This window comes from Rosa chinensis, chromosome 7 (genome assembly GCF_002994745.2).
Source record: "Rosa chinensis cultivar Old Blush chromosome 7, RchiOBHm-V2, whole genome shotgun sequence".
In the NCBI taxonomy this organism is placed as follows: domain Eukaryota; kingdom Viridiplantae; phylum Streptophyta; class Magnoliopsida; order Rosales; family Rosaceae; genus Rosa; species Rosa chinensis.
This window is the reverse complement of record NC_037094.1, coordinates 2,791,737-2,817,319: the sequence shown is the minus strand read 5'-3', so window position 1 is coordinate 2,817,319 and position 25,583 is coordinate 2,791,737. Positions and strand designations below refer to the sequence as shown.

At 38.5% G+C, this 25,583-nt stretch overlaps 5 protein-coding genes across 10 annotated transcripts; 2 read left to right on the top strand and 3 right to left on the bottom strand.

Annotated features, from left to right (window-relative positions):
• Positions 1-9,306: 9,306 nt before the first annotated feature.
• Positions 9,307-10,521, bottom strand: LOC112179460 (probable carboxylesterase 18). The gene has a single exon (XM_024317878.2). It carries the CDS (start codon positions 10,419-10,421, stop codon positions 9,423-9,425), a length of 999 nt encoding a protein of 332 aa, XP_024173646.1. The 5' UTR covers positions 10,422-10,521; the 3' UTR covers positions 9,307-9,422.
• A 1,426-nt stretch (positions 10,522-11,947) lies between these two features.
• On the bottom strand, positions 11,948-15,858 carry LOC112178883 (putative pentatricopeptide repeat-containing protein At1g74580). Of its 6 annotated transcripts, XM_040510948.1 has the most exons (6): positions 15,723-15,858; positions 12,968-15,491; positions 12,784-12,857; positions 12,616-12,715; positions 12,304-12,415; positions 11,948-12,165 (listed from the first exon to the last, which is right to left on the bottom strand). In XM_040510948.1, exon 2 carries the CDS (start codon positions 15,412-15,414, stop codon positions 13,087-13,089), a length of 2,328 nt encoding a protein of 775 aa, XP_040366882.1. In that variant the 5' UTR covers positions 15,415-15,491; positions 15,723-15,858; the 3' UTR covers positions 11,948-12,165; positions 12,304-12,415; positions 12,616-12,715; positions 12,784-12,857; positions 12,968-13,086. The 6 variants fall into 6 exon arrangements, with proteins under 6 accessions (XP_040366882.1, XP_024172912.1, XP_040366878.1 ...); XM_024317144.2 differs by having other exon boundaries at positions 11,948-12,415; XM_040510944.1 differs by having other exon boundaries at positions 11,948-12,415; positions 12,616-12,701.
• Positions 15,859-15,980: 122 nt separating this feature from the next.
• On the top strand, positions 15,981-18,083 carry LOC112178885 (activating signal cointegrator 1). The gene is made up of 4 exons (XM_024317146.2): positions 15,981-16,227; positions 16,605-17,273; positions 17,344-17,442; positions 17,639-18,083. The coding sequence occupies exons 1-4, from the start codon at positions 16,078-16,080 to the stop codon at positions 18,002-18,004; spliced, it is 1,284 nt and encodes a 427-aa protein (XP_024172914.1). The 5' UTR covers positions 15,981-16,077; the 3' UTR covers positions 18,005-18,083.
• A 269-nt stretch (positions 18,084-18,352) lies between these two features.
• On the bottom strand, positions 18,353-20,125 carry LOC112176359 (pentatricopeptide repeat-containing protein At2g22410, mitochondrial). Its single transcript, XM_024314233.1, has 2 exons — positions 19,964-20,125; positions 18,353-19,879 (listed from the first exon to the last, which is right to left on the bottom strand). Exons 1-2 carry the CDS (start codon positions 20,123-20,125, stop codon positions 18,353-18,355), a joined length of 1,689 nt encoding a protein of 562 aa, XP_024170001.1.
• Positions 20,126-21,291: 1,166 nt separating this feature from the next.
• On the top strand, positions 21,292-25,480 carry LOC112178578 (probable methyltransferase PMT2). Its single transcript, XM_024316726.2, has 7 exons — positions 21,292-21,608; positions 22,321-22,951; positions 23,101-23,311; positions 23,603-23,885; positions 24,316-24,705; positions 24,821-24,898; positions 24,978-25,480. Exons 2-7 carry the CDS (start codon positions 22,328-22,330, stop codon positions 25,207-25,209), a joined length of 1,818 nt encoding a protein of 605 aa, XP_024172494.1. The 5' UTR covers positions 21,292-21,608; positions 22,321-22,327; the 3' UTR covers positions 25,210-25,480.
• The last annotated feature ends 103 nt before the right edge of the window (positions 25,481-25,583 follow it).

The window sequence follows — 25,583 nt, the reverse complement described above, 5'->3', positions numbered from 1 at the left end:
CTTTTGCCGCTTTTCTTTCTTTCTTTCTTTCTTTCTTTTTTTTTTTCAAGGCAAAATTTTTTTTTCTTGGATTTTTCCCACCCCATACTTGTCTTTCATCGTCACCCCTACATACTATGTCATGCTCTACTAAGTCCTTAAGACAAGGGTAGAGATATCCTGTACTAAGCTCATGGTAGGGTAGTGAGGGTGATGAAATAAAGGTTTTCAACGTAGGCTCAAAGGGGTTCATTCTAAGGAGTCCCACGACGGGCACAATTGGGGACACATGCTTGTTTGGCTTTGGTGGTTACCCTAATGCCTTCTATCCTATCCAGGATCAGTGCATATTATGGCATACAAGTTTTGACAGTCACAACAGTCGAGTTCTAGTATTCTCTAGTCCATTAAAATCTATGGCACATGATCATTGGATTTTCAAAGAATGATGAGGTTTTGCAAATACAGCCACGAAATTCTGGAATTATCAATTAAGCACTCGAAAAGAAAGTATTTTAGCTCAATAGCTCACTTCGGGTCAAATGAATTAGACTTAATCCTAGCATGCTTAATGAACCAAGTTACAATCCTATCTCAAATCTTCATACAAGCATCACAATGTCGATTAACCACAGAATTCAATTAAGTTCTATTTTGATTGTGAAAACCTTCAGCCATGAATTCAGAGACATGTTCATCCTAGACGTTAGGAGCATCCTAAGACTCAAACAAACAAAATCACTCTAAAACCAACATTTTTTTTTTTTTTTACAATTTAATTTAATTTCAACACTTAGGTACGGGAACAGGGAGTCTCGATGTGCAATGGGACTGAAACAGCTACCCTTTTTCAAGACTATGTTTAATCCAATATACCTTAGTGTATCACAACATTTTCTTTTGTTAAACACATTTTTTTTTTCTTTTTTTTTTCTTTATATACTAACTACTAAAAACACAACAAAGCAATAATCCGTCCCCCATACTTAATTCATGCATTGTCCTCAATGTATAAACAAATATAAATCATGCAAAGCATAAATCAAGCATAGAAGAGAAAATGAACACAACGAAACCTAAAACAACTTAAAATTCATGAAAATAAAATAGAAGGAAGAGTTCAAGAAAGCAAATCTGCGTTTGATGGCTCCTCCACAGATACGGTTGAAATGGGTTGCCTCCCATGCAGCGCTTAATGTTTAAAGTCTTTCAGCCTAGACTTGTACCTCCATTTACTCCTTTGGAGGAGCGGTGTGCGGGCGAGTGGCAGCCCTCTTGCTGGTTTCAGCCTTCGGAGGTGGGTCCTCATGTTGTGATGCAGTAGCGTCCTTGCGAGGAAACCCAGGAGGATAACTCTGCAAGTTATTGACTTCCTGAGCAAGCTTGTTTATTGCAGTGTGACAGCGGATCAAAGAGCAGTTCATCTCAGAGATGTAATCGATCATGCAATTGACTCTCCAATCTGTCACCATAATACCATCGCGGAGAGAGGAGCGCAAATCATCAATTGAATCCGACAAGCTTTCCAGGGTGGCCATAGGGCGAGGAGCACGAGCAGCTGGTGAGGAAGAAGACTCTCCGGGATGCAGTCTGGGAGAGCGACGAGGCAGAGGAGGGGGACTGCGGGTACGCTCACGGATAGGACGATGGTCCCATGGACGAGTAAGTCCAGCTCTAGTGGCCGCTTGACGACCTTCTTCCTCCAAAGAGAGAACACGGCGTTGATTGACGCCCCTGCGAGGGGTTACCTTGGTTCGAGCCATGAGGAAGTAGAAGGAATTTGAAACTGCACGCTTTAGACAAACCTTAGTAAAATCTGGAGGAGACAAAAAAGGATGTATATGTAAAGCACAAAATAGGGTAGAAATCTCAACAGGCACACGGTTTTAACAAAGCTTCTCCGGGAAGGAGAAGAGTTATGACAGTTCACGGCCCAAGAAACTCCCCCACGTGTAAATATTCCTTTCTTTTCCTGGATTTATGGCATGCTTTCGGCTATAGCTCCTCGAGATTCGTTTGATTCCCCCACGCATCCTTCTTTTCCTTGATTCACGGCAATTAAACCTACTTTCGGCTGTAGCTTGTCTGTCACAGCTCCTCGAGATTCGTTTGGTTCCCCCACGTGTCTTCCACGCGACAACAGCTTTTCCGTGTTTGCGGGTGACTTTAATCCAACGCGTAGATTTAATCTCAGAGGTCGTCCATCCAACGGTGGAGATCTGCTCACTCGTTCTATAATTAGGTGCATTCTGAGGGAGTGACTATTCACTCCAAAAGAAAATTCTTCCGAGTTCCATCCTTTCTCTCTCAACCCTTCAGCCTTTCTTTCGAAACTCCAATCCTTTCTTCATCAACATGGAACCACGAACTCTGCAACTAATGGAGTTACAAACCCAGCAACAAATGGAATTACAAGCCCAGCAACCAACCGAGGAGGGAGGAAGCATCCAAGCAGCCGGGAGTAGTAACCGGTGGGCTCCCACACCGCCTCAACTAAGAATCCTCAAGGGCCTTTACTATGATAAGGGTTTTAAGTACCCAACTCCAGAGCAGATTCAAGAGATCTGCCTTCATCTGAAACAGTATGGGCAGATCGAGGACAAAAATGTCTTCTTTTGGTTCCAGAACCTCAAGGCTCGTGAGAGGCAGAAGTTGAAGGAATTTCAGAACGTTCCGGTTGGTGGATCTCTCGATCTCAATTTTGGATCCACTAGTTCTACTGATGATGGTAGATCCATTGATCTAAACTTTGGCTCACGTGTCGGCTATGGTGTTGATGGATCGATCATGGAACAACGAGGAGAATATCACCAGGAGATTGAAACCCTTCCACTATTCCCCATGCATGGTGAGGACATCTTGGGCAACATGAAGACTACTTCCGAGGGAGGTGGCGGTTATGGCGGTGGCTCTCACATTTCCCTTGAGCTCAGTCTCAACTCCTACAGAGATGCAGACATGGCTTAGTATTATTATTATTATTATTTTTTTTTTTAATATTTTTTTTAATATTTTTTTTTTTTTTTTTTTTTTTTTGTAAATAGCTGAATTTAATAAGACTGAATGAATGCAAATTTTTTTTTTTTTTTTATTTTTTTTTTTTTTTTATAAAGGACTCAAAAATAAAAGACAAAAATATATATAGGACTCAAAATGAAAGACAAAAATATAAATCCCTTCCCCCACACTTAAATATTGCATTATCCTCAATGTAATCAATTAAAAGCATGCAATGAAATAAGTAAGCATAGATAGAAGACATTTACGAAAACAAATCCTAAAATAAAAACAATAGAGAAAAAAATGAAAAATAAAAAGAAATAGGGAAAGAGAAAGCAAATCTGATTATATTCTGAATTGGGTTGCCTCCCAAGTAGCGCTTGTATTTTACGTCTTGCAGCCAGACGGTACCTACATTAAATAAAGTTAGTAACTATAATTAACAAAGAAATACAAAATAAAAACAAGTATAACTATTAATTACAAACTACAAGTAAAATTAACAAGTATTTTGTACATAAGACACAAGTTAAGTACTCAAGTGAGTATAAAACGTGAAAAGTATTTTTACAAGTTTAAAGTGTGAAACAACAAAATAATTTACACGTATAGAGTATTCACAAGTATTTCTTTTATTATAAACATTATTGATATCGAATCAAATTCCAAGCGGTAAATCAAGTGGACGTGCGGCCCAAGTATAGTCGCCTAGACACAAACTCCCTTTCAAATCGTTTGGGCAACCTTACTGAAATGGCCAGGTGGGGGAGGACGAACACGAGAGGAAAAATCCATTTTGGCATGAGCTACTCCCACATAGTGGTTTAGGCCCATTTGCAAGCACTTCTGGATTCAAAAACCCGTCATGAACGTTGTCCCCTTCCTAGACACCATTCCACATAGGCTATACTTACTAAGATGAAAAAGTTCATAGCCTTTCCCTTTCCCCGGCAACGGCGCCAAAAATTGATGCGCCTTTGGGAGCGCGCAATTTAACCCTGAAATATCGTTAGTAGTATAAGCAAATAGGGATCGTTCTATTCCGGGGATTGAGGGTACACCTGTCATTGTCAAACAATTAAACAATTAAATTTAAAACAAAGTATAATATTCACAAATATATTCACAACTATAAACATTATTTATGAAAAAAGGGGGATTTTGTTTTTGGATTTTCGAAAATAAAACTAAGTTAACAAAATAATTAAAATGCAAAAACATAAAAATACAAATGGAGTGAGAGAACAAAGATCAAAAACCGAAACATATGATTAAAATTGATTCAAACCCTAATATTGTTCATCTAAGTCATGAGAGAGGAGTTGATCATGTGAAACATTCGAAAGCAAATGAATTCCCATTTTTTACTTTTCAATGCTAATTAACCTAAGCGAAAGCACCTAGATTAATCCTATCAAACATGCAATCAAACCCTAGAAAGCTAGTCAATCATGTCATGTTTAACGCATTACACATAGTGAAAGGCTATCAACTCAAGTGTACAACTTAGTATGGAAAAGTCCACCTAATTGCAATTCTCTTTAATTAAATTCGGTCTTTGCACAAAACCTTTACTACTTTGATTCAAGTTTACACAAAACGAAAAGTCGATTTCATGTTCTTAAACCTAGCACCATTCATATCAAAACCCTAAGTGTTTGCAACCACATAAGATTAAAATACAAAAGTTATCTATAACGCAAATTTAATTAAACAAACCCACATAAGCAACCTTCGAATCACAATAATATGAATCTGAAAATTCTCAATTAATCATAAAATTCCAGAAATTAATATTCATTCAAACACATATGTCAACTAGAACAAAACCAACGAAATCAAAGCAAAGGTTACAAAGGAGAATCGGATTACACCGTGAGATGGAGATGAGATGAACGAATTGAGGATGTGGTCTCTTGAATCTCGAAAGCAAGCTTCAAGGATGGTGATGGAGGATGATGCTCACGGCAATTCTTCTTCTCCCTTGGCCTTGCTTGAAATGTTGAATGCACTAGAGGATGGAGAGAAAATGGAAAGGAAATGGAGAGACAAAGAAGATGGAATGGATGAAGGAATTGGTGATTGAGAGTGAGAGGAGAAGGTGTTTAAATAGGGAAGAAAAAGAAGAGTGAAATGATGAGATGAAGAAAAATAATGAAAGTGGAGTATGAGAGTGGTTTGTAAAATATGTAAAAGATGAGGTAATGATGAAAGCAAAGCATGAAGGTGAAGAAATGTGGAAGTGATGATGATCTTTTAGGGTAGAAAAATTGTATCCAAGGAAAAAGAAATGCTTTCTTCATATGGGTGGGAAACATGAATATGTGGTGTTGAGCTGTTTTCAGGTCAGTTTCTTCCCCTTTATTCCTTCAATTATTTCTCCATCAAAACTTCAGAATGAGCCTTCGACTTCTTCATAAAAAATGTTCCACTATGAGTGTATATCATCCTCACAAATTTTCAGAGCTTTATTCCATGTGGTTGGGCCGGAAATGCTGCTGGACCTCTTACAGGTCCAGTTTTCCGGTTTTGCTTCTGTAGAAAATTGGGCTGATTGTTTGAAGGCCTTCCACTCATATTTTTCTCTGGTACTCTTCATAAGAAATGATCATTTGGGTGTCTAGAATGGATCTGGAGAGTTTCAGCTCATTTCGAGTTCATTTGGTCAGGTGGCCGCTCCTTCTTCCTTGCTTGGCTTTGATTTCTCCTAGCCGGAGTAGGAATATGTGTAAAATTGATCTTTTAATACATTTCCATTTTTCTCCATCATTTCTAGGTAATTATGGACCTAACGCTCATTTCACCTTCATTTACTCCAATGTACCTAAAAATAGAAATTGAATTAAAAATCGATTCAGTTAAGGAATTAACTAAGCAAAATGTGAGAAATTAACTATTAAAATACCGCATTAAAATGCTCCTATCAACGTTACAAAAAAAAAAAAATTCAAAGCAAGAAGAAGACGAGGGGAAAGTTTATTTTCTCCCCAAAAAATCTTGGCATCCAAATCAAGAAATGTTAATAAACGAAACAAAAATCACATAATTTCTTTAAGTTGAAGACTACTGTTGTTCACTTGTTCGTAGAGGTAAGAAGAATTTTTTTTTTTTTCTCCTATTTTGTGTCTTTATTGGTAATTTAACATGAGTTGACAAAGTCAACTATCACTTGAAAAAATGAAGAGGTCCAAATGCTAATTTTGGAGGTATGAATAGAACCTCCCTTATAGTTTATCATGATGTTTTATTAAAAAATTATATTTTAAGTATTCAATTAATTCTATAAGACGTGGCAAGTTTTAATAGGTTGGTGATATTACCGCAAAATAAATGTGGTGAGCAAATTTGAATCCTCTACTTTGTATTTAAATAAAACATAATCAAAATCACAACTTGGATGATTTGATTAATTTGCAGTAGCAAATGAAGCAAGAACAAATGAACAAAACTCAGCAACGTTGGTCTTTGAGTTTCATATCTTTGAATCCTCTACATTTTACATCAACCTTAACCCTCATATAGAGATCATTCCTTCAACTTACCTTTAGTGTACTAGCCCAATAGTTATGCATGAGCCCATAAGTACTGAACCCATTTAGAGTGGCCCATTTTTCAACTGTGGTCCTGATACACGTATTGATCTACTGTAGTGTCAAGGAAAATATCCCTCCATTTTACATTCTCTGTATGCATCGATGATGAAATAATGAAATGAATCTTATTTAACTTATTTTCTTTTAATTTTTCTTTAATTAATTACAGGCAAGCTTTACAATTCTTTGGATGCCATTGACATTATGTTTAAATATGTTAAAAGAGAAAACCTGGTTAAGCCACAGAGGTCATGTTGAGTTCATGTCAAAAAAAGGTGTTAACAAGATTTAGAATGTTACAAAGCATGCCGAACATTCTAGGGTTTAATTCTAAACATTCTCAATCATATTAACACCTTTTTAAAAAAAAAAAAAAAAATTCTGGTACCATAATCTCACGATTCTCACCATTAGTAGAGCATGATTTTAGAACTGGTTTCAATTGACGGAATAACGAAACCTTGAAGAAATTTTATTGTAATCTGACTTTGAAATTTGTAAAAAAAAATGTGCATAATAATTTTTGAGTTGCGTCGGTTTGAGAAGTGTTTAAAAAATCATTATTTGATGGTGGAGAAATTTTGGTGAAAAACAGCAACATGCGACTTTGGCAAGGACAGGCCTATGGTAGTGAAGGAAGTCATGGAGACCAGTTATTGAGAAACTTTGGAAGGAAACGCGGGAGACTTTTTCTTATTGATCATACATTTGATTATTTAAAGGAACATTGCACTTTCATGCAGAAGTGTAACACTAGAGCCGGCTCTTGGAAGAAGGTGGTCTAACACCAAGCTATTCCAACTTCCGATTTGTTAGATACATGGTTTAACAAGATGAATAGAACAGAAATATCATGCTCCTTTTTACTTATCAAGCTGCGATTTTAAACATTGGAACTTTTGAATTGCAATACTCGAAGATTTTACCATACTCTGATGACTGATCAGCCAATTTTGATAAATTTGATAATAGATCCTTTCAACTTCTGGCAAGGCATGTATTAAAATACAGATGTTTTTAACAAAATCAATCCCCATGCATGATCCCTACAGCCTCTGTTTCTCCAGTAAAAATAGAAATATAGCTCCTAGAATGAAAATCGACATTCACTCTGTCTTTTTTTTTTCGATGGAGAATCAACATTCACTCTGTTGATAATTGAACTTCTCTTAAGTCTCAACTACTATTTTGTATATCCTGTCACAAGGAGATTTCCTTTTTAACAATTGACTCATCATTCTTTATGATCACAAGCTTTTCTTTGGATCCTCCTCCACTTCTGTCCAGAAACATGATTAACCCACAGACACCATAGTCTCGGACCTTCCTGCTAGCATGGCAGGCATTAAGCAAATACTGTATTCCCTGTTGCGAAATCTGTAACACCCTCATATATATACATAACCATAACTTCTCTGACATACTCATAAGTAGATAGAGCATGTGGATCCAATAAAGAGTAGTCTCACCAAAAAGATCCTGCATGATGTGCTTAATGCGGGGAACACTGCTTGCTGCTTGTGTGATACATAGAGATGTAGAGCTTGGACAATTAACAACTGAAATGATTATGGATTTGGAGCCATGTGATGCTAGCACATATGTTTCCCTCTCAAGCATGTGTGCAGATTTGGGCCTGTGGGAACAAGCCAAGCAGATTAGAAACCAGATGAGGGGAAATCGTATGAGGAAGGAACCTGGGTGGAGCTTAGTGTGAACTAGAATTGTATTGTGATTGGCTAGTTCTCACAGGTGAATGATGTTGATCTTCAAAGGTTTGAAGCTTCATATCAAAATTACAGTGAAATTTGAGTTGGGAATTTTGTTGATGGATGCTACTTGAGTCACCATATTTTGATTCTCCTACAAAATCACACGAATACAATATATATTAATAATAAATAATTATAATAATATTATTGTCATAATAGATTAAATAACAAAAGTTCTATAATCAATCTCTTGGATTTATAGGCTTCCGAATGACACATTACTCGAAAAGAGTTTAAGGTTGAGGCTTGTAAACACTGTCCTTAAGAGTAGATTTCGCTTCTCGGAGACAATGTCTTGGTGTAGCAGGTTTGTGATGCCCTACCCTCTAGGGTACAACAAAAGTTAATCCTTGTAAGCGTACACTCGCAAACTTGGATCCTAGAAATGCTTGATTTTTTTTCCTTTGGCATTATGGAAGAGCAAGAACAAGGAACACTCTAAAATATGTATGAACTCGATCACTAGAGAAATGGCTACGGAGAGAACTATATAAGTAATGAATTTCATTGTGTGTGTAAGACCAAGAAGTGATAGGTATATATAGTAGATGAAAGGGCTTAGAGATATTATGCAAATTTAATAAGATAATTATTGGAATATTGTAACTCCTGTAATAACCGTAATATGCTCTAATTATGAGCATAATGAATTAGCAACATTTTAGAATAAATGTATAATAAAAAGTTTTTCAATGAATTGGGAGTTGTTGAGAATATATACATCTCACATGAGAAAAATGGGACCTTGTCTATGAGTTTATAAGGGTTTGGGTCACTCCATCAATTGCCAATTGATTTTGGATGTAAACCCTAAATTACTTTATCAGGAGATTTGGACAAGAAAGTAAGAATCAGCAAGTCGAAACGCAAACAGTAAGATGCACAAAGTTATTGCCATATGAAAATCAAAGAGGATTAAGAGTCCCACCATATACTTGCACTAACACGAATTAACAGTTAGATAACATTAAATAAACTTTTTAATTATTAATAATAATCAATCATTGAGATTATCTAATAAAAGGCAGGTCACTTGCATTCGCTAGTGCATAGAGGAATTTTGATGAGTGAGATTTGATTAATGTTGAGTTTCAGTTGCATGCGCTTGTACGAAATCCCTGACTTTGTGAATAAACACAGAAGAGTCATCCAACTCGGGAAAACCATAGAAAGTGTGAATTGCATTCGGAAACACCACCAGCTCCGCTTGTTTCCCGCTTTTTTTCAATCCCTCGTAGTACCTCTTCTGCCAATCTTGCAACGGATCCAATCCCCCAACAATCACAACCGTCGCCGGAAAATCCACCCCCGATATATCCACTGCGTTCGGCCCGAACACATTCGCCACCGGATGGTCCCGATCCGACCCCTCCGGCAAAAACGCCTTCCACATCCAGTCCGTCCGCTCTATGTTCACCAGCGGCATATTTTTCAGTCTCGTCTCCGATTCCGTCCGCTCTTCTCCGCCGAAAAACGGCTGAATCGCCAACATGCCGACCACCTTTACGTGCCGGAACTCGTGCCCGCTGGCTCTGATCGCCACGTGGTGCGCTATGTTCCCGCCGGCGCTGTCCCCGGCCAGAAAGCACTGTCCGAGATTGGCGCCCTCGAACAAGCAGCTGCTGCTGCTGCCGTCGATGAACTTGAGGACGTCGAATCCGTCGTCGTACTGGCAAGGATATCGATGCTCCGGCGAGAGGCGGTAGTTGACGGAGACGACGACGGCGGGGAGCTCCCGAGCAAGGCGTTGACAAAAATCGTCGAAGGGTTTTGAACTGGCGGACATGAAGACGAACCCGCCTCCGTGGAAGAAGACGATGATGGGGAGCTTGGTGGTTGCGGCCGTGGGAGTGTAGAGGCGGAACCAGAGGTTGCGGGAAGGGTCGGTGACGACGTCGGAGCTCATGAGGTTTCCGTGAGGTTTTGTTAAGGGAGAGGTTTTGTAGTCGAACAAGTTCCAGAGGCGACGGTTGACAGTGAAATTTGAGCGGCGAGAGGCGTCGCCTACGAAGGAACCGACGGAGAGGAAGAGGCGGACGGTCCATGGCAGATCTGGTGAGCTTTGGATTTTGGCCATCTTGTTTTATATATGAAGCTATGAACAAATGGCGGAGCTGTTTTATATTTGATTAGCATATTCTGGTGGATACGATATTGAAAATTAATTGATGACAATATCTGGCAACTGAATTTAGCGGCTGCTGACCAACAATATGATTTCAGCGGACACCAGTGATTCAGTGAAAGAGATTGCACGTTGGTGTCCTTAAAGTTGTGCATCAGAAATTAATGGTATTGTTTTTATTTGTTGGGGGAGGGGTTGGTTGTCTAGCAAGTTCATTAATTAGGCGACGGTTGACGGTGAAGTTTGAGCAGCGAGAGGCGTCGACTGCAATGCGTTGAGATTTTTGATTGCTTCTATTTTGTATTTAAACAAAATAATCCAAACCACAACTTAAATGATTTGATTAATTTGCAGTGGCAAATGAAACAAGAACAGATAAACAAAACTCAACAAACGTTGTGCTTTGAGTTTCAGAACTTTTTCTCTCTTACTGTTCTACATTTTACATCAATCTTAACCCTTATATAGAGATCATTCCTTCAACCAACCTTTAGTGTGCTAGCCCAATAGTTATGCATGAGCCCATAAATATTGAACCCATTTAGAGTGGCTCATTTTTCAATTATGGTGATACACGTATTGATCTACTGTAGTGTCAAGGAAAATATCATCCTTTTTACATTCTCTGTATTCCGACCATTTTGAGGCATCGATGGTGAAATGATTAATTGAATCTTATTTAACTTATTTCTTTTTAATTTTTCTTTAATTAATTACAGGCAAACTTTACAGTTCTTTGGATGCCACTGACACTGTTTAAATATGTTAAAAAATAAAACATGGTTAAGCCGAAGAGGTCATGTTCATTTCATGTCAAAAAAAGGTGTTAACAAGATTTAGAATGTTACAAAGCTGTTCGACATTTCTAGGGTTTTGTTCTAAACATTCTCAATCATATTAACACCTTCTTCTTCTTCTTCTTCTTTTTTTTTAATTTTTCTGGTACCATAATCTCACGGTTTTCACCATTAGTAGAGCATGATTTTCAGAACTTATTTCAATTAACGGAATAACGAAACCTCAAAGAAATTTTATTATAATCTTACTTTGAAATTTGTGAAATAAACGTGCATGATAATTTTTGAGTTGCGTCAGTTCGAGAAGTGCTTAAGAATCATTATTTGATGGTGGAGAAAGAAATTTTGGTGAAAAACAACAACATGCGACTTTGGCAAAGACAAGCTTTGGGTGAAAAATTATGGTAGTGAAGGAAGTCATGGAGACCAATCATTGAGAAACTTTGGAAGGAAACGTAGACTTTCTTATTGATCATTCATTTGATTATTTAAAGGAACATTGCACTCTCATGCAGAAGTGTAACACTAGAGCCGGCTCCTGGAAGAAGGTGGTCTAGCAAGTTCATTAATTAAGCGACGGTTAACGGTGAAGTTTGAGCGGCGAGAGGCTTCGACTGCAACGTGTTGAGATTTTTGATTGCTTCTACTGTGTCTAGAATGAAAATCGACATTCAATCCGTCTTTTTTTTTTTTCGATGGAGAATCAGCATTCACTCCGATGATAATTGAACTTCTCTCAAGTCTCAACTACCATTTTGTATATCCTGTCACAAGGAGATTTCCTTTTTAACAATTGACTCATCATTCTTTATGATCACAAGCCTGTCTTTGGATCCTCCTGCACTTCTCCTCTGTCCAGAAACATGATTAACTCACGGACACCATATTCTCGGACCTTCCTGCTAGCATGGCAGGCTTTAAGCAAATATTGTATTCCCTGTTGTGAACTCTGTAATACGCTCATATACATAATCATAACTTCTCCGACATACTCATAATAAGATAGAGCATGTGGATCCAATAAAGAGTAGTCTCACCAAAAAGATCCTGCATGATGTGCTTGCTCAAAGAACCAGACAATAGATTTGGAACCAAAACCAAAGGCCACATAATTTCACATACTCTCATTTTTCTTCTGTCATTAATTTCCTGCATGACAGCCAACACATTCTGAATTAAAACCTGAAATAACAGATGAGGATCATGATACTTTCGTAAGATCGTCCATGAGAGAACCAGGATTCAGCAATGAAAAACATGTGAAAATCATGATGGAAAAATAATTATGCACAGCTAAAAATCCGAAAATTAAGAAACAGAACAAGAAGACTAAAGCCAGAATAACCAACCTCATGCTTCCTCCTGTTATACAGAGGCACAAAAAGGAGCTAATTAAATTATCGTCATTATAAGCATGGCACTCTTGGGGCAGTTCCTGTAACATACCAGCTACAGCAATCTAGTCATTTTCAAAATCATTTAACTTGGGATTACGTATAAGAAGTATAAAAGGTTACCAGTGTAAATTTGGTCGTGAAAACAAGATAAATGCCAATACTCAATGTCTCTGCAAAGTCCATGACAAATAAGGCTGTAAATGGAAAATAGCAATTCTTCAGTCATCTAAGCAAACTATGCAAAACAAAATTAAGCTTCAAGAATAAAAATATGAACAAGAGCAATAGCTCAGGAGTAACTTACTCTTAGAAGCTACCAGAGCACTGATAAAAAAGCTTGCTACTTGAGCTTTTGGAGTCACTAGGTTTTACACCATATCAAGAAGTATGCTACCTAAATGAAAAAACGGATCTTTTCAACAGTCACTTAGTTTGTTGTCGAGTTGCAGTAAGTGGTGTGGAACCTTTCTTTGTTTTCTTGACCAGCTTTTTATCTCTAATTCCATCATATAGAAGCTCATATGCAGAATAAGTTACATGGCCCTTCTTCAATAAATCTTCTACAAGAATCTTAGGTGCTGCTATTTCCTTCTTATCGACCTCGAATATTGAATTGACAACCACAGGAACAATGCCTTTGCGGACCATCAGGTGGATGATACCAACAGCTTCATGAACTCTATGCTTCATGCAAAGACAATTTAGGACTCTTCCAAATGTCACCAATGCTGGAACGAACCCTTTCTCAATCTTTTTCAGAAGGAAATTGCACCCTGAATCACTGTTTCCTGCTTTGCAGAAACCATCAATCATGACACGGTACGTGAAACAGTCCGGCACACTGTTACTGTTACTGTCACTGTCACACATCTCACAAAAAAGCTTTTCTGCAGTACTCATTTCTAGTTTTTCACACAAAGCATTGATCATGATATTGTATGTTGCTGTTGTAGGTGATATATCATATTCCCTTTTCATTCTTCTAAATAGATGGTATGCTCCATCCAAATCCCCATTGCTGCACAAACCACTCATCAATGTGCCAAAACAAACAATATCTGGAGTCAAGCCCTTGTTCCTAATTTCCTGTAGCATGTCCAGGGCCTCATTTACTTTCCTAGCTTTGCAAAGGCTTTCTACAAGTATGTTATACGTAACGATGTTAGGAACACACCCTTTCTCCATCATCGCTTGAAAAGTGCACATCACATCCTCATATTTTGCAGACTTGCAAAGGCCATTTAACACAGTATTATATGTGATCACATCAGGAGTAACACCATGACTCCACATGCTATTTATTATCTCGATAGCATTATTCAGATTCAACTGTTTACAGTAACCATCAATTATTGTATTAAACGTAAATATGTCAGGAAGGTAACCTTTGGCAATAGCATCATCAACAAGTCTAGTGGCATCAGAAACATAACCCATCTTGCACAACCCATTTATAACCAAATTGTAAGTCCAGATATTGGGACTGCAACCATTTTCCGACATCTCATTCATTAATTGTAAGGCTTGCAAGATAAGCCCATTCTGTGACAACCCTTTTACCAATGTGTTAAAGAGAACAATATTAAGCTTTAAACCCTTGCCCAATGCCTCCTTAAACACTGCTATGGCACGTTCTATGTCACCATCCTGGCAAAACCCCTTAATTAAAGAGCAATACGTGAACTCATCAGGCACAAACCCCTTGAAGATGGCGTCACTGAGAATCTTTTCTGCTTTCTGTATCATGCCCAATTTGCAATATCCATCAACAATACTGTTGTAGGTAAAGGCATCAGGCTGAAATCCATTGTTCACCATTTTACGCAGATAGGACTCTGCTTCCTCAACCCTGAAGTTTTTACACAAACCAAAGATCAATGTATTATACGTGACAACATCTGGAGTCAGACCTTCCTTCACAAAACCATCTAACATTCTGACAGCCCCATCAATGGAACCTCTTTTGCACAGCCCTTGAATGAATATATTAAGTGTAAACAAATTTGGAGACACTCCCCTCTTCAGAACCTTGTTGAGAAGTTTTTCGCTTTCTTGGACATCCCCCTTCTTGGACAGGGTATGTATAAGCTTATTAAATGTGGTAACATCAGGGCATATACCTTGCCCAAGCATGTCTTCAAACAATTCATATGCCTCTATCCGATAATTCTCTTCATAAAATCCACTAATGACTGTACAATATGCAACAGCATTGAACTCACACCCCTGTGAAGGCATGTTATTAAGGAGCCTCAATGCAGCATGAGGCCTACTAGTCCTACAGAAACACTTTATTCGTATAGTATAAGTATACACATCCGGGGTAATCCCGTTATCTCTCATCCTCATATACACCTTATGGGATTGATTGAAATACCCATACTCAACCAGTATATTCATGATTGCATTATAAGACTGAACTGAGGGCTCACAATTAAAAAAATCCATCCGGTGAAACACATTCACAGCTTCTTCAATCTTTCCTTTCCTTCCATAATGCCTCATGGCCCCAATGTACACTCCCTCTAGTAACCTGTTATCGATATTCATCCTCATCTCGGCAAGCACAAGCTCCATGGCTTCAAACTCCCCATGAAACCCAAGCTTCTCAATCATACACTTGTAAGTTGACAATGTGTGCTTAAACTCATCTTCCTTCTTCACCGAATTAAACATCTCAAGCGCTTTGAGAGGATCCTTTTGACATTTCACAACAGCAGAAATATGCTTAGGAAGTAAAGCCCGACTCATCCCAAAGCTCTATAACTGATAGACTCTAGCAATAAAATCCATAACCCAGAAGAAGTTAGCTTCAGGGTTTAGCTATCCTGAAACCACAAAACTACTATCACTAGTTTTAAATTTACACAGAAAAATTCATCACTATTTTGCTAACTAAAACAAAACTCTTGAAAGTTAAAGTTCCAATCTTTGAACATAAATAAGAGAAAAGCTTCATTCTTTGTGTTCTCTCAGAACCAAAGAGCCCTAAAATTCACTTTGTATAGTTTTTAACAGATAGATACAAAGTGAAAAATCACCAGATAAAGGGTATTTACCTGAAAAGTAAAAGCTCCCCAACTCGTTGGAATGCTACGTGTAGCTGAATATGGGTTTTCCAAGAACAGAGAAATAAGGTTCAAATTGGGGCAATTAGGGTTTTGAACTGGGAAATTGAGGTGAAGAAGAAGAAGAAAGTAGCAGGGAGTGTAAGAATCACATTGCCATGTCATCATTGTGGGACCCACATTTTACTTTCTTCATTCTGACGTGGCAAGATCACCTATATAGGCTACATGAGGCCTCATGGTCCTGCGTTGCAGAATATCAGGGGCTAAAACCCCAAAATCAAAGCTGGGATTTTTTTTTTTTGGTTTCAGAGAAAGTTTGAGACTTTGAGAACGGAAAGGGAAGATGGGTCAGTCGGGTCAGTGGCTAGAGAAGGCGTTGGTGGATCTATGCCAGAAGATGGAATCGGTTTTGGGCTTGGATCGGGATATGATTTCGGGTCTAGTCTCCTACTGTGAGCTAGCTGATCCCAGAGACGCTAAAGAATACCTTGATGTAAAGCCTCAAACTTTGTCTTTGATTCTTTCTTTTTCTTCTAAAGATTTGTGCTTTTTGGTTTTGGGTTTCAGTTTGTATGAACTTTTTATTTTACCGATTGGATTTTGATCTTGGTTCTTGAATTAGGGTTTGGATGAGGAACCGTTCAATGTGATTTGGACAATTGGGGTTTTCCTTTTGCAGTGTTGATTGTTGTTTTAGAATGTATATATTGAGTGACTCTATAGAATAAAGATATTGGTTTCTGTAGTTTCTTTACATTTAGAATTGCTTCTGTACCCTTATATGTTGCTTTTACTAGAAGAATGTGCTACTTATTTGTCTGAACTTTGATTTATGGTGGTTTGTAAGATTAGTGTTGTTTTTGTATGCAGAACATAATAGGGCAGGAGGTGGGGAAATCTGTGATTGAGGAGTATCTACAGAAAAGAGGTCGTTCAGATCTTTGCAGCAGCACCCCGGATGTTCCAGCCTCGAGTTTACATGCATATGTTAAGCCACCATCGAATGAGTTTTCTGTAGGGGGAACCAAGAAACAACTGAAAACGCCAAAAGTGGCTAAAGTACCTAGTCATCAGGAAGCTTCTAGCTCTCAGGGAAAGCCTGTTCCGGCTCAGGCCAGTGAGTCAAGGACCACAAATAATGCAAACCAAAGTAATTCTAAGAAGAAGAAGGCTGGAAAAGTTGTTTCACTTGCGGAGGCTGCTAAAGGATCAATTGTATTCCAGCAGGGGAAGCCATGCACGTGCCAAGCGCGTCGCCACCGGCTTGTGAGCAATTGTTTATCATGTGGGAAGATAGTGTGTGAACAAGAGGGAGAGGGACCTTGCAATTTTTGTGGAGCTCTTGTGCTGAGGGAAGGGAGCACTTATGCTGGTCTGGATGAGAGTTTCACTCCTGTGGTGTCAGATGCTGAGGCAGCAGCTGAAGCTTATGCAAAGAGACTCGTTGAGTATGATCGAGACTCTGCAGCCCGTACAACAGTGATTGATGACCAAAGTGACTACTTTGAAATTGAGGGGAACAGCTGGTTATCAAAGGAGGTAGGTATTTCTGTGTGTGTGTGTGTGTACATATTAAATTCACTTGCATCTCATTTATTGTTACTTACAGGAAAAGGAACTTCTAAAAGAGAAGCAGGAGCAAATTGAAGAAGCTGAGCGGGCCAAACGAAATAGAGTAGTTGTGACTTTTGATTTGTTTGGGCGCAAGGTAATAAACCTTTGATAATGGACTGCTCTGCTTAATGAGTTGGATTTAATGCTGCACGAAAATCTTGGACAAATACTTATTTCCCATCATTAGCTCCAGTACATTTGTCACAGTAGTTTCTTTTTCTTCCTTGTTGCTTTGTGCAGCTTGAATTCTGCAGATACGTTTTTCCCTTTTAACATTTCGTGTTCTGCAGGTACTTTTGAATGAAGATGAAGTTTCTGAACTGGAATCAGAAAGCTTAACATTGAAGCCACTAGATGAAAGAGAAGTGAACCGTATTAAACCGAATCCTAGTCTTAAAGTGCAACCACTCTTTGTGGATCCAGGCTCCAGAAAGAAGCCTGTTGTGAAAGGTAGGAAGGAAAACAAGAGCCCAACCAAAGGCTTGTGCTTAGAGATAACTGGGAGGGTGCAGCATGTCAACAATGATATGAAAGATCTTGTGGCTCACGATCAGTTGGAGACAACCTCAAATGAAAATTTTTCTCAAGGGCCTTCTATAAGTGGAGTTCTGCCTGATGACGATGATGGAGGAAAATGTTCTTTAGACTACCGCTAAGGGGAGATTATGGGATTTCTTTATTGTTTTCAAAAAAGATACATTGAAGGAATTGAATTAATATACAAGTTTCCTACTACATCTTTTCTTTGCATATACATTCCTCAACTGACTTTAACAGACTCATGGCCAATTTAGAACAGTGGCTATTAAAATTTTACTTGGTGCAATCTTTTCAGCTACTATTTGCACGACTCCTTTCTTTCTCTTTCCCGTCAGACTCGGTATTGAAAATTGACAATGCAATTGAAATAATAACAATATTAACAACAGAAGTGAACCGGTTAACTGAGCAATTCATAATGTCTTTGGTAAAAAGATGCACATTACTGCATAGGTTACCATTTTCTATCGGAAGTCTCTAATAGAGCTTTTACCCGCAGCTTTTGTATTTGTCCTGGTGGCCATCAAGCTCCTTTCGTTAAGAACATCATCCCACCTTCCTGCATCAGCTAGAATGTTGGATGAAGCAACATGATCTTCAGCACCATGCAGTGTGTTTAGATCTGTGAATCCACTAACCAAACACAACCCTCTAGCAAAATCACCATGAACTCTACAAGCATTAACCAACATCCTCCACACAACTGCATTTAGTTCTATAGGCATACTCTTCACAAACTTGTGAGCCTCCTCTAGCCTTCCTGCTCGCGCAAGCATATCAATGATGCATCCACAGTGCTCAATCTGGGGCTTGATATGGTACACTCTGCACATATCATCGTACAAGTTCAGACCTTCCTCAACCAAGCCAGCATGGTCACATGCTGATAGAACACCTATGAAGGTAACAGAGTTCGGCTCAACTTTCTCAGCACACATTTTCCTGAAAGCAAGAATCGCTTCCTTTCCCTCACCATTGATGGCGTGACCCACTATAATTGAAGTCCATGAGACAACATCTTTGCTAGGCATCTTATCAAACACAACTTTAGCTAGGCTCATGCTCCCGCATTTTGCGTACATATCAACAAGAGCATTCTGCAGTACAATACTCCCTTGAAGATGTATGTCATTCTCTATATAAGAATGAATGCCAATACCATGAGACAAGTCCCCTGAGTTGCGGCAAGCTAGGATTAATCCTACCATTGTTATTTCATCTGGCCTTAGCTTTCTTGATTGAATTTGATTGAAGAGCTCTAATGCCTCTTGATTATGACCACATTCGACATATCCATGAATCATAGAGTTCCACAGCACAATGTTTTCGTCTTGAAGTTCATCCAAGACCTTTTTAGCACACTTGGTTGATCCACATTTGGAATACATATCAATCAGTGCTGTCCCAATAGCCACAGTGATCTCTGCTCCAGTAGCTGTCATATACCCATGAACCACCTTCCCCATACCAAGATCTCGCCCATTAGCAGCAGCCGAAATCAAGCTAATCAACGACACTCTATCAAATCCAACATTGTCTGCTCTCATTTCCCTAAACAAATACAAAGCCTTTCTACAATCACCAACCCCAGCATACCCTGCAATCATCGAATTCCACGAAACCAAATCCCTCTCAGGCATCTCATTAAACATCCTTGCTGCCTCACTTATATGCCCAAACTTCGAGTACAAATCAATCACTGCATTACTAACCTCATTCACCAAATCCAAACCTGTCTTACAACAGTATGAATGAAGCACCTTTCCCACAATAAACCCATCCAGTTCCACACACCCGGAAACCAAAACAACCAAAGTAACATAATTCGGCTTCAACTCCAAACCAAAGGAGCAATCCAAAATTTTCTTGAACAAACCAACCCCCTCATCCAACATATCATTCTTCACAAACCCAGATACCATACCATTAACAGTAACAACCGTGCTCTGAGGCATTATATCAAACACCCTAGACGCATACCCAATCAAACTCTCGGAACACGAATACAAATTCAATATACTGTTCCAAAAATTCACATTATAATCCAAACCAATCCTAACAACATGTCAATGTACAGCTTTCCCTTCTCGGGTAGCCATTAATTTGTTACAGGCTTTAACCAAAGAAGCATATACATAAGGATCAAGAACATGGCCATTACGTTTCAGCCTCTGCATGGCTTTGAAAACAGAGACGACCCGAGAAGGGTCGGCGTCCAAGTTGAGCCGGCGGACCATGATGGGCCATGTGGGCGCGTTGAGGTGTTGTGTGTGGGTGAATAAGGCGGTGGCGTGGTGAAGAGTTGAAGGGTTTGATAGGGTGAGGTTTAGGAAGGGTATAAGGAATGAGGGGTTTAAGGAGAGTAGGCCTGTGGTGGTGAGCTGGGTTTGGATTTGAAGGAGGTTTTGGGGGGAGAAGAGCTTGGGGTTTTGGTGGAGAAGATGAGTCAGTCTTTGTCTCATTAATCAAAGGCTCAAAGCAGAGTGGTGGTTTCTGTGTTTGGTTCAAAACATGTGAAGCTATTGAGTGTGAGAGTGAGAGAGAAATAAAGCTCTTAACTTTTTGTGCTTTTGATCAACCCAACTAGAAAAAGATGATCATTCCATGTTCTCAATCTCTGATTTGAAAGAGTTGTTGACCTCATTGATCTAAAAGGTGAAACCTTTTATGCAGTTTTTGTTCTTGTTTAAACATATCAAGTAAGGGGGGTAGAATGATAGATGGTTGGTTTTATCACATGGAAGAAAGAACTACAAAATTTTACTAGGGTAGTAAAAAAGACTTGGCATTGAGACACTTTATGTTTTTTTTTTTTTGGTTAATGAAATACTTCATTAAAGGATAAAGCCATATGTAACACATAAATATCTCTTCAGAGTCAAACTTTGAACTATCATATTCAACTGACTCTCTAAAATAGTTTTTGGTAAATGATTTTTGTAATGGATTTGTAAGATCATCTCGGTACTTGAGGAACATATAAAAACTCTATATTATAGTTTACAATATCATTTACTATTTTTGTAATTGTAATTATTTAATTATAAATTCTGCAACATAAACTAATAAATTATTACTTTGACGAAGCAATTTATGTTTTTTTTTTTTCAATTACAATTAACAAAATGGTGAAAACTATTGTAAAGAACTAAAGATGGTTGCAATGTACTAAATGCACAATAGACCAACTGAAAATATACAAAGTTTCAAACACTAAACTACATTATCAAATCCAACCACTGAGAAAGTCCACTCTAGATTCATTACATGTATGATGTAAGTATTTTCTTTTAAACAAATCATGCCATATTTCTCAAACAAATATTTGTCTCCATGAAAAAAGAAAAAGAAAAAAAAGTTCATTCTTTGCTTAAATCTCAAGGATCCCCAATCTCCCCCTTGTCCGCGGGACCCGACTAACTAAACTGGCGGGACGTGATTGGATGCAACATCATCGTCTTCGCCCCCCCTTCACCTCAAAACATGCGATCTTAATTCTTAACTAATTCCCATACATACACTGTTCTCCAGAAACCGACTCCGCGTCCTCGGACTCATCGTACTCCTCTGTTTTCAGTCGCCTGCACCCAAACACAAACAAACACATCACTCCACTCTCTCTCTCTCTCTCTCTCTCTCTCTCTATCTATCTAATTAACGATGAAGAAGCATTGATTTGATTGGACCCAGAAAGATTGAAGCTTGCAGGCCCTAAGATCCGTAAGGGTTCTCAATCCCCTTTTGATTTTACATTCAAAGCTTCAATCTTTATGTTTGCCCTGCATTTTTCTGATCCTTTTATTTCTGGGATTTGGTGGAAAGGTTATGTTAGTTGATTTGAATCTCATTTGTGGTATGCTATGTGGGTTAATTGAGCAATTGGTGATTTGTTTCTCACTCAATTTTGGGATTCTGTGTTTATTGAGCTTACAAAGTTGTGATAGGATTAGCTGACAGGTAGGCTTGGAGGTTCATTTAACAAAATCTTGTATCTCTTAAGATTTGAATTATGGGTTCTACACTAGTGGCATGTTTCATAACTGTCCAAGTTTACTAGAAAAGCAATGAAGGAATCAGCTTGATTAGTGTTGAGGTTAAATTTGCAATCTTTGATTTTTTGTTTTTGTTTTTGTTTGTTATTATATGGTTTACTTTTCTTATTTGAGTTTAGCATTCACTATCAGCAATTTATTATCACAACCTGTTTTATGGCCTTTGGCTTGCAGATCTTTGTATCTGCTTCTTATTGTATTTGTTAGTTCTTACATATGGCTATATCCCAGAGTTGAGTAGCTGTGGAGTTTGAATATGAAATGTCATATAACTTATGTTGTAAGATATTTTAGGATCCACCCTACTTTTGTTTTTATCTTTTTAGTCAGCTGTATTTGCTTTGATTTCTTAATTGGTGTTTGGTAAAAATGATATTCAGGCACATCATGGCGACAAAAGGGAACTCAGGAGACAACAGAAGTCGAAGTTCGATATCAGTTTTCATTGTAGCTGGTCTCTGTTGTTTCTTTTACATATTGGGTGCGTGGCAGCGAAGTGGTTTCGGAAAGGGAGATAGCATAGCTGTGGAGATTACCAGGCAGACAGACTGCAGTATCCTTTCCACACTGAATTATGAGACCCATCATGGAATTGATGAAGGAGTGATCAAGGAGTTCAAACCGTGCGCCGATCGCTACATCGATTACACTCCTTGTCATGACCAAATGCGAGCCATGACTTTCCCCCGAGAAAATATGAATTACAGGGAACGACATTGTCCTCGTGAAGAAGAGAAGTTGCATTGCCTTATCCCAGCACCCAAAGGTTATGTGACCCCTTTTCGGTGGCCCCAAAGCCGTGACTATGTACCGTATGCCAATGCGCCTTATAAGAGCCTGACAGTAGAGAAGGCTGTTCAGAACTGGATTCAATATGAGGGCAATGTCTTTAGGTTCCCGGGTGGTGGAACACAGTTTCCTCATGGAGCAGATGCATATATCAATGAACTTGCAGCTGTGATTCCCATGGACAATGGGATAGTTAGAACTGCATTAGACACTGGGTGTGGGGTAACTTAAATATTCTTCTTCTTTTTCCGCCTTTCAGTCTGCTAGGCTTTTCATACTTGTCTCAATCTGATTTTATCTGGATATTTCTGTAGTATAAATATACTTTTCTTCTAATTGATGTAATGCTCATATTGGTTCATGTTTCATAGGTTGCCAGCTGGGGTGCTTACCTGTTTAAAAAGAATGTTATAGCCATGTCATTCGCACCAAGAGACTCTCATGAAGCACAGGTTCAATTTGCTCTGGAAAGAGGTGTTCCGGCAGTTATTGGTGTTCTTGGAACTATAAAGCTGCCATATCCTTCTGGGGCCTTTGACATGGCTCACTGTTCTCGTTGCCTCATTCCATGGAGTGGAAATGGTAATGTGAATAAATTAGAATCCAAATTGATGTCTAATGTAGATAAAAATCTCTACAGCCATCCTATCTCCTTAAGTTCATATGACATATGTTAATTGCCTTTGCTTTGCTGAGGCTGCCTTGACTCCTTGCCTTTTGCCAATCCAGCTTTGGCCCCACTTACACTGCCATGTTGATGGTATATAGCACTGCCACGTTTATTTTACAAAGTTCAGGATCTTCATAATTATCAGAATAGTACGATGATGATATTATCTAGAACATGACATCATTGTTGGACTTCTTTTGCAGATGGAATGTACATGATGGAAGTGGATCGAGTTCTTAGACCTGGTGGTTACTGGGTGCTTTCTGGTCCTCCTATTAACTGGAGGAACAATTTTGTTGCATGGCAGCGGCCTAAAGAAGAACTTGAGGAAGAGCAGAGGAAGATCGAAGATACTGCAAAGCTTCTTGGCTGGGAAAAGAAGCATGAGAAGGGTGAAATTGCCATATGGAGAAAACGAACTGGCTTTCGTCATGACCAAGATCCTCAACCTACTATGTGTGAATCCAGGAATGCTGATGATGTTTGGTATGTCACTTATTTGATTTTCTGACTCTTTTACAAATACTATGTATTAGCCAATTAGTTCATGTGCTGAAAAGTTGTATTCACCCCACCTTAACTCTGATATTTAGACTTAGAGAATGTAATGTGTAATGTCTGTTTAACATTCAAGGGTAACAAAGGAATTGCATTGACTGTCTTGTTGGCTAGAGAAATAATCTTAATTTGGTGGATCCAAATTAATATGAGATAAGATTCATGTATCCAATCTGAAGCATTGGAATTCAGTGTGAGTAGTTGAGAAAGAAAATTAAAAGATCATAACAAATAATTTCAGACTGCTTCATGTTATTATAGGATTTTTTTTTTTTTTTTTTTTTTGTTCTTTCTTTAATTTTGGGTTATGAGTTATTTTTATGCATATTTTTACTATTTAACTTTTGATGTTTCCCAGGTACAAAAATATGGAATTGTGCATAACTCCTTCTCCCGAGACTATTAGTCATGACGAGGATGGTGGTGCGGCATGGAAGCCATATCCCGAAAGGCTCAAGGTTTTACCTTCCAGAATATCCACCGGATCTGTCCCTGGAGTCTCTGCAGATACATTCGAGGACGACAACAAGGCATGGAAGAAACATGTGAGTGCATATAAGAGGACCAACAAATTGTTGGATACAGGAAGGTATCGCAATATTATGGATATGAATGCTGGTCTTGGAAGTTTTGCTGCTGCACTTGATTCTCCCAAACTGTGGGTAATGAATGTTATGCCCACAATAGCTGAGAAAGACACTTTGGGAGTCATATTTGAGCGTGGATTAATAGGCATTTATCATGATTGGTAATTCTCAATCATTCTGTTCTTATTCAATGTGTCGTGGATGCGTTTGGCATGCATTTAGTCAGAAAAACAGCAATGATATTGTTCGTTTGATAATCTTTTTGTCGTCCACCAGGTGTGAAGCCTTCTCCACGTATCCAAGGACATATGACCTCATTCATGCAAATGGTATTTTCAGCTTGTATAAGGATAAGTAAGTTGCAATTCCCTGCTTACTCTTTTCCTACATTTTAATGTTTCTGGCAATTCCTCTGATGAAAAAACCAATGCAGGTGTGATGTTGAAGATATTCTTCTTGAGATGGATCGCATTCTACGGCCTGAAGGAGCAGTGATAATTCGTGACCAAATGGATGTGCTGACCAAAGTGAGCAGAACAGTGAGAGGAATGAGGTGGAAAACAAAAATTGTGGATCATGAAGATGGCCCTCTTATTTCAGAAAAGGCGCTGTTTGCGGTTAAACAGTACTGGGTTGCTGGTGAAAACAATTCTACATCCACATAATGATGAAGTAAGAAGCAAAACAGACACAGACCAAAAGAACAGAAAAGATAAAAGAAACAAAAGGGGACAATTTCATTGTCCTGAGCAAACAAGCAAGTCGTAGGCCAAGGGCTTCTACAGCATTTTTGTAGATTGCCATGTTCACCCCCCACCCTTTCTTCCCTTTAAATTAATTGAATGTCTTTTTCTTTTCATTTTTGCCTTAACATCACATTTCTACTGCATTTTCTTTCAAATTAATTTAATAGTTTTGTTTTCATTTTCATTTTAACATTTACTTGTAGATTGACAATGCTCGTGGCTTAAGTTAATGGTTTCATTTAATCTTATTGTCATTAAATATTTATCTAATGCTATAGAATATCAGAATATGT

Bases quoted from the DNA above. Each gene is read 5' to 3' on its own strand.
- LOC112178883 (XM_024317144.2), bottom strand. From the start codon at position 15,414: ATGAGTCGGGCTTTACTTCCTAAGCATATTTCTGCTGTTGTGAAATGT.
- LOC112179460 (XM_024317878.2), bottom strand. From the start codon at position 10,421: ATGGCCAAAATCCAAAGCTCACCAGATCTGCCATGGACCGTCCGCCTC.
- LOC112178885 (XM_024317146.2), top strand. From the start codon at position 16,078: ATGGGTCAGTCGGGTCAGTGGCTAGAGAAGGCGTTGGTGGATCTATGC. The intron at 16,228-16,604 runs GTAAAGCCTCAA...TTTTGTATGCAG, and splicing joins ACGCTAAAGAATACCTTGAT to AACATAATAGGGCAGGAGGT. The intron at 17,443-17,638 runs GTAATAAACCTT...CGTGTTCTGCAG, and splicing joins TTGATTTGTTTGGGCGCAAG to GTACTTTTGAATGAAGATGA.
- LOC112178578 (XM_024316726.2), top strand. From the start codon at position 22,328: ATGGCGACAAAAGGGAACTCAGGAGACAACAGAAGTCGAAGTTCGATA. The intron at 23,886-24,315 runs GTATGTCACTTA...GATGTTTCCCAG, and splicing joins AGGAATGCTGATGATGTTTG to GTACAAAAATATGGAATTGT. The intron at 24,899-24,977 runs GTAAGTTGCAAT...AAACCAATGCAG, and splicing joins TTCAGCTTGTATAAGGATAA to GTGTGATGTTGAAGATATTC.
- LOC112176359 (XM_024314233.1), bottom strand. From the start codon at position 20,125: ATGGTCCGCCGGCTCAACTTGGACGCCGACCCTTCTCGGGTCGTCTCT. The intron at 19,880-19,963 runs GTACATTGACAT...TCGTGTTCCGAG, and splicing joins CTACCCGAGAAGGGAAAGCT to AGTTTGATTGGGTATGCGTC.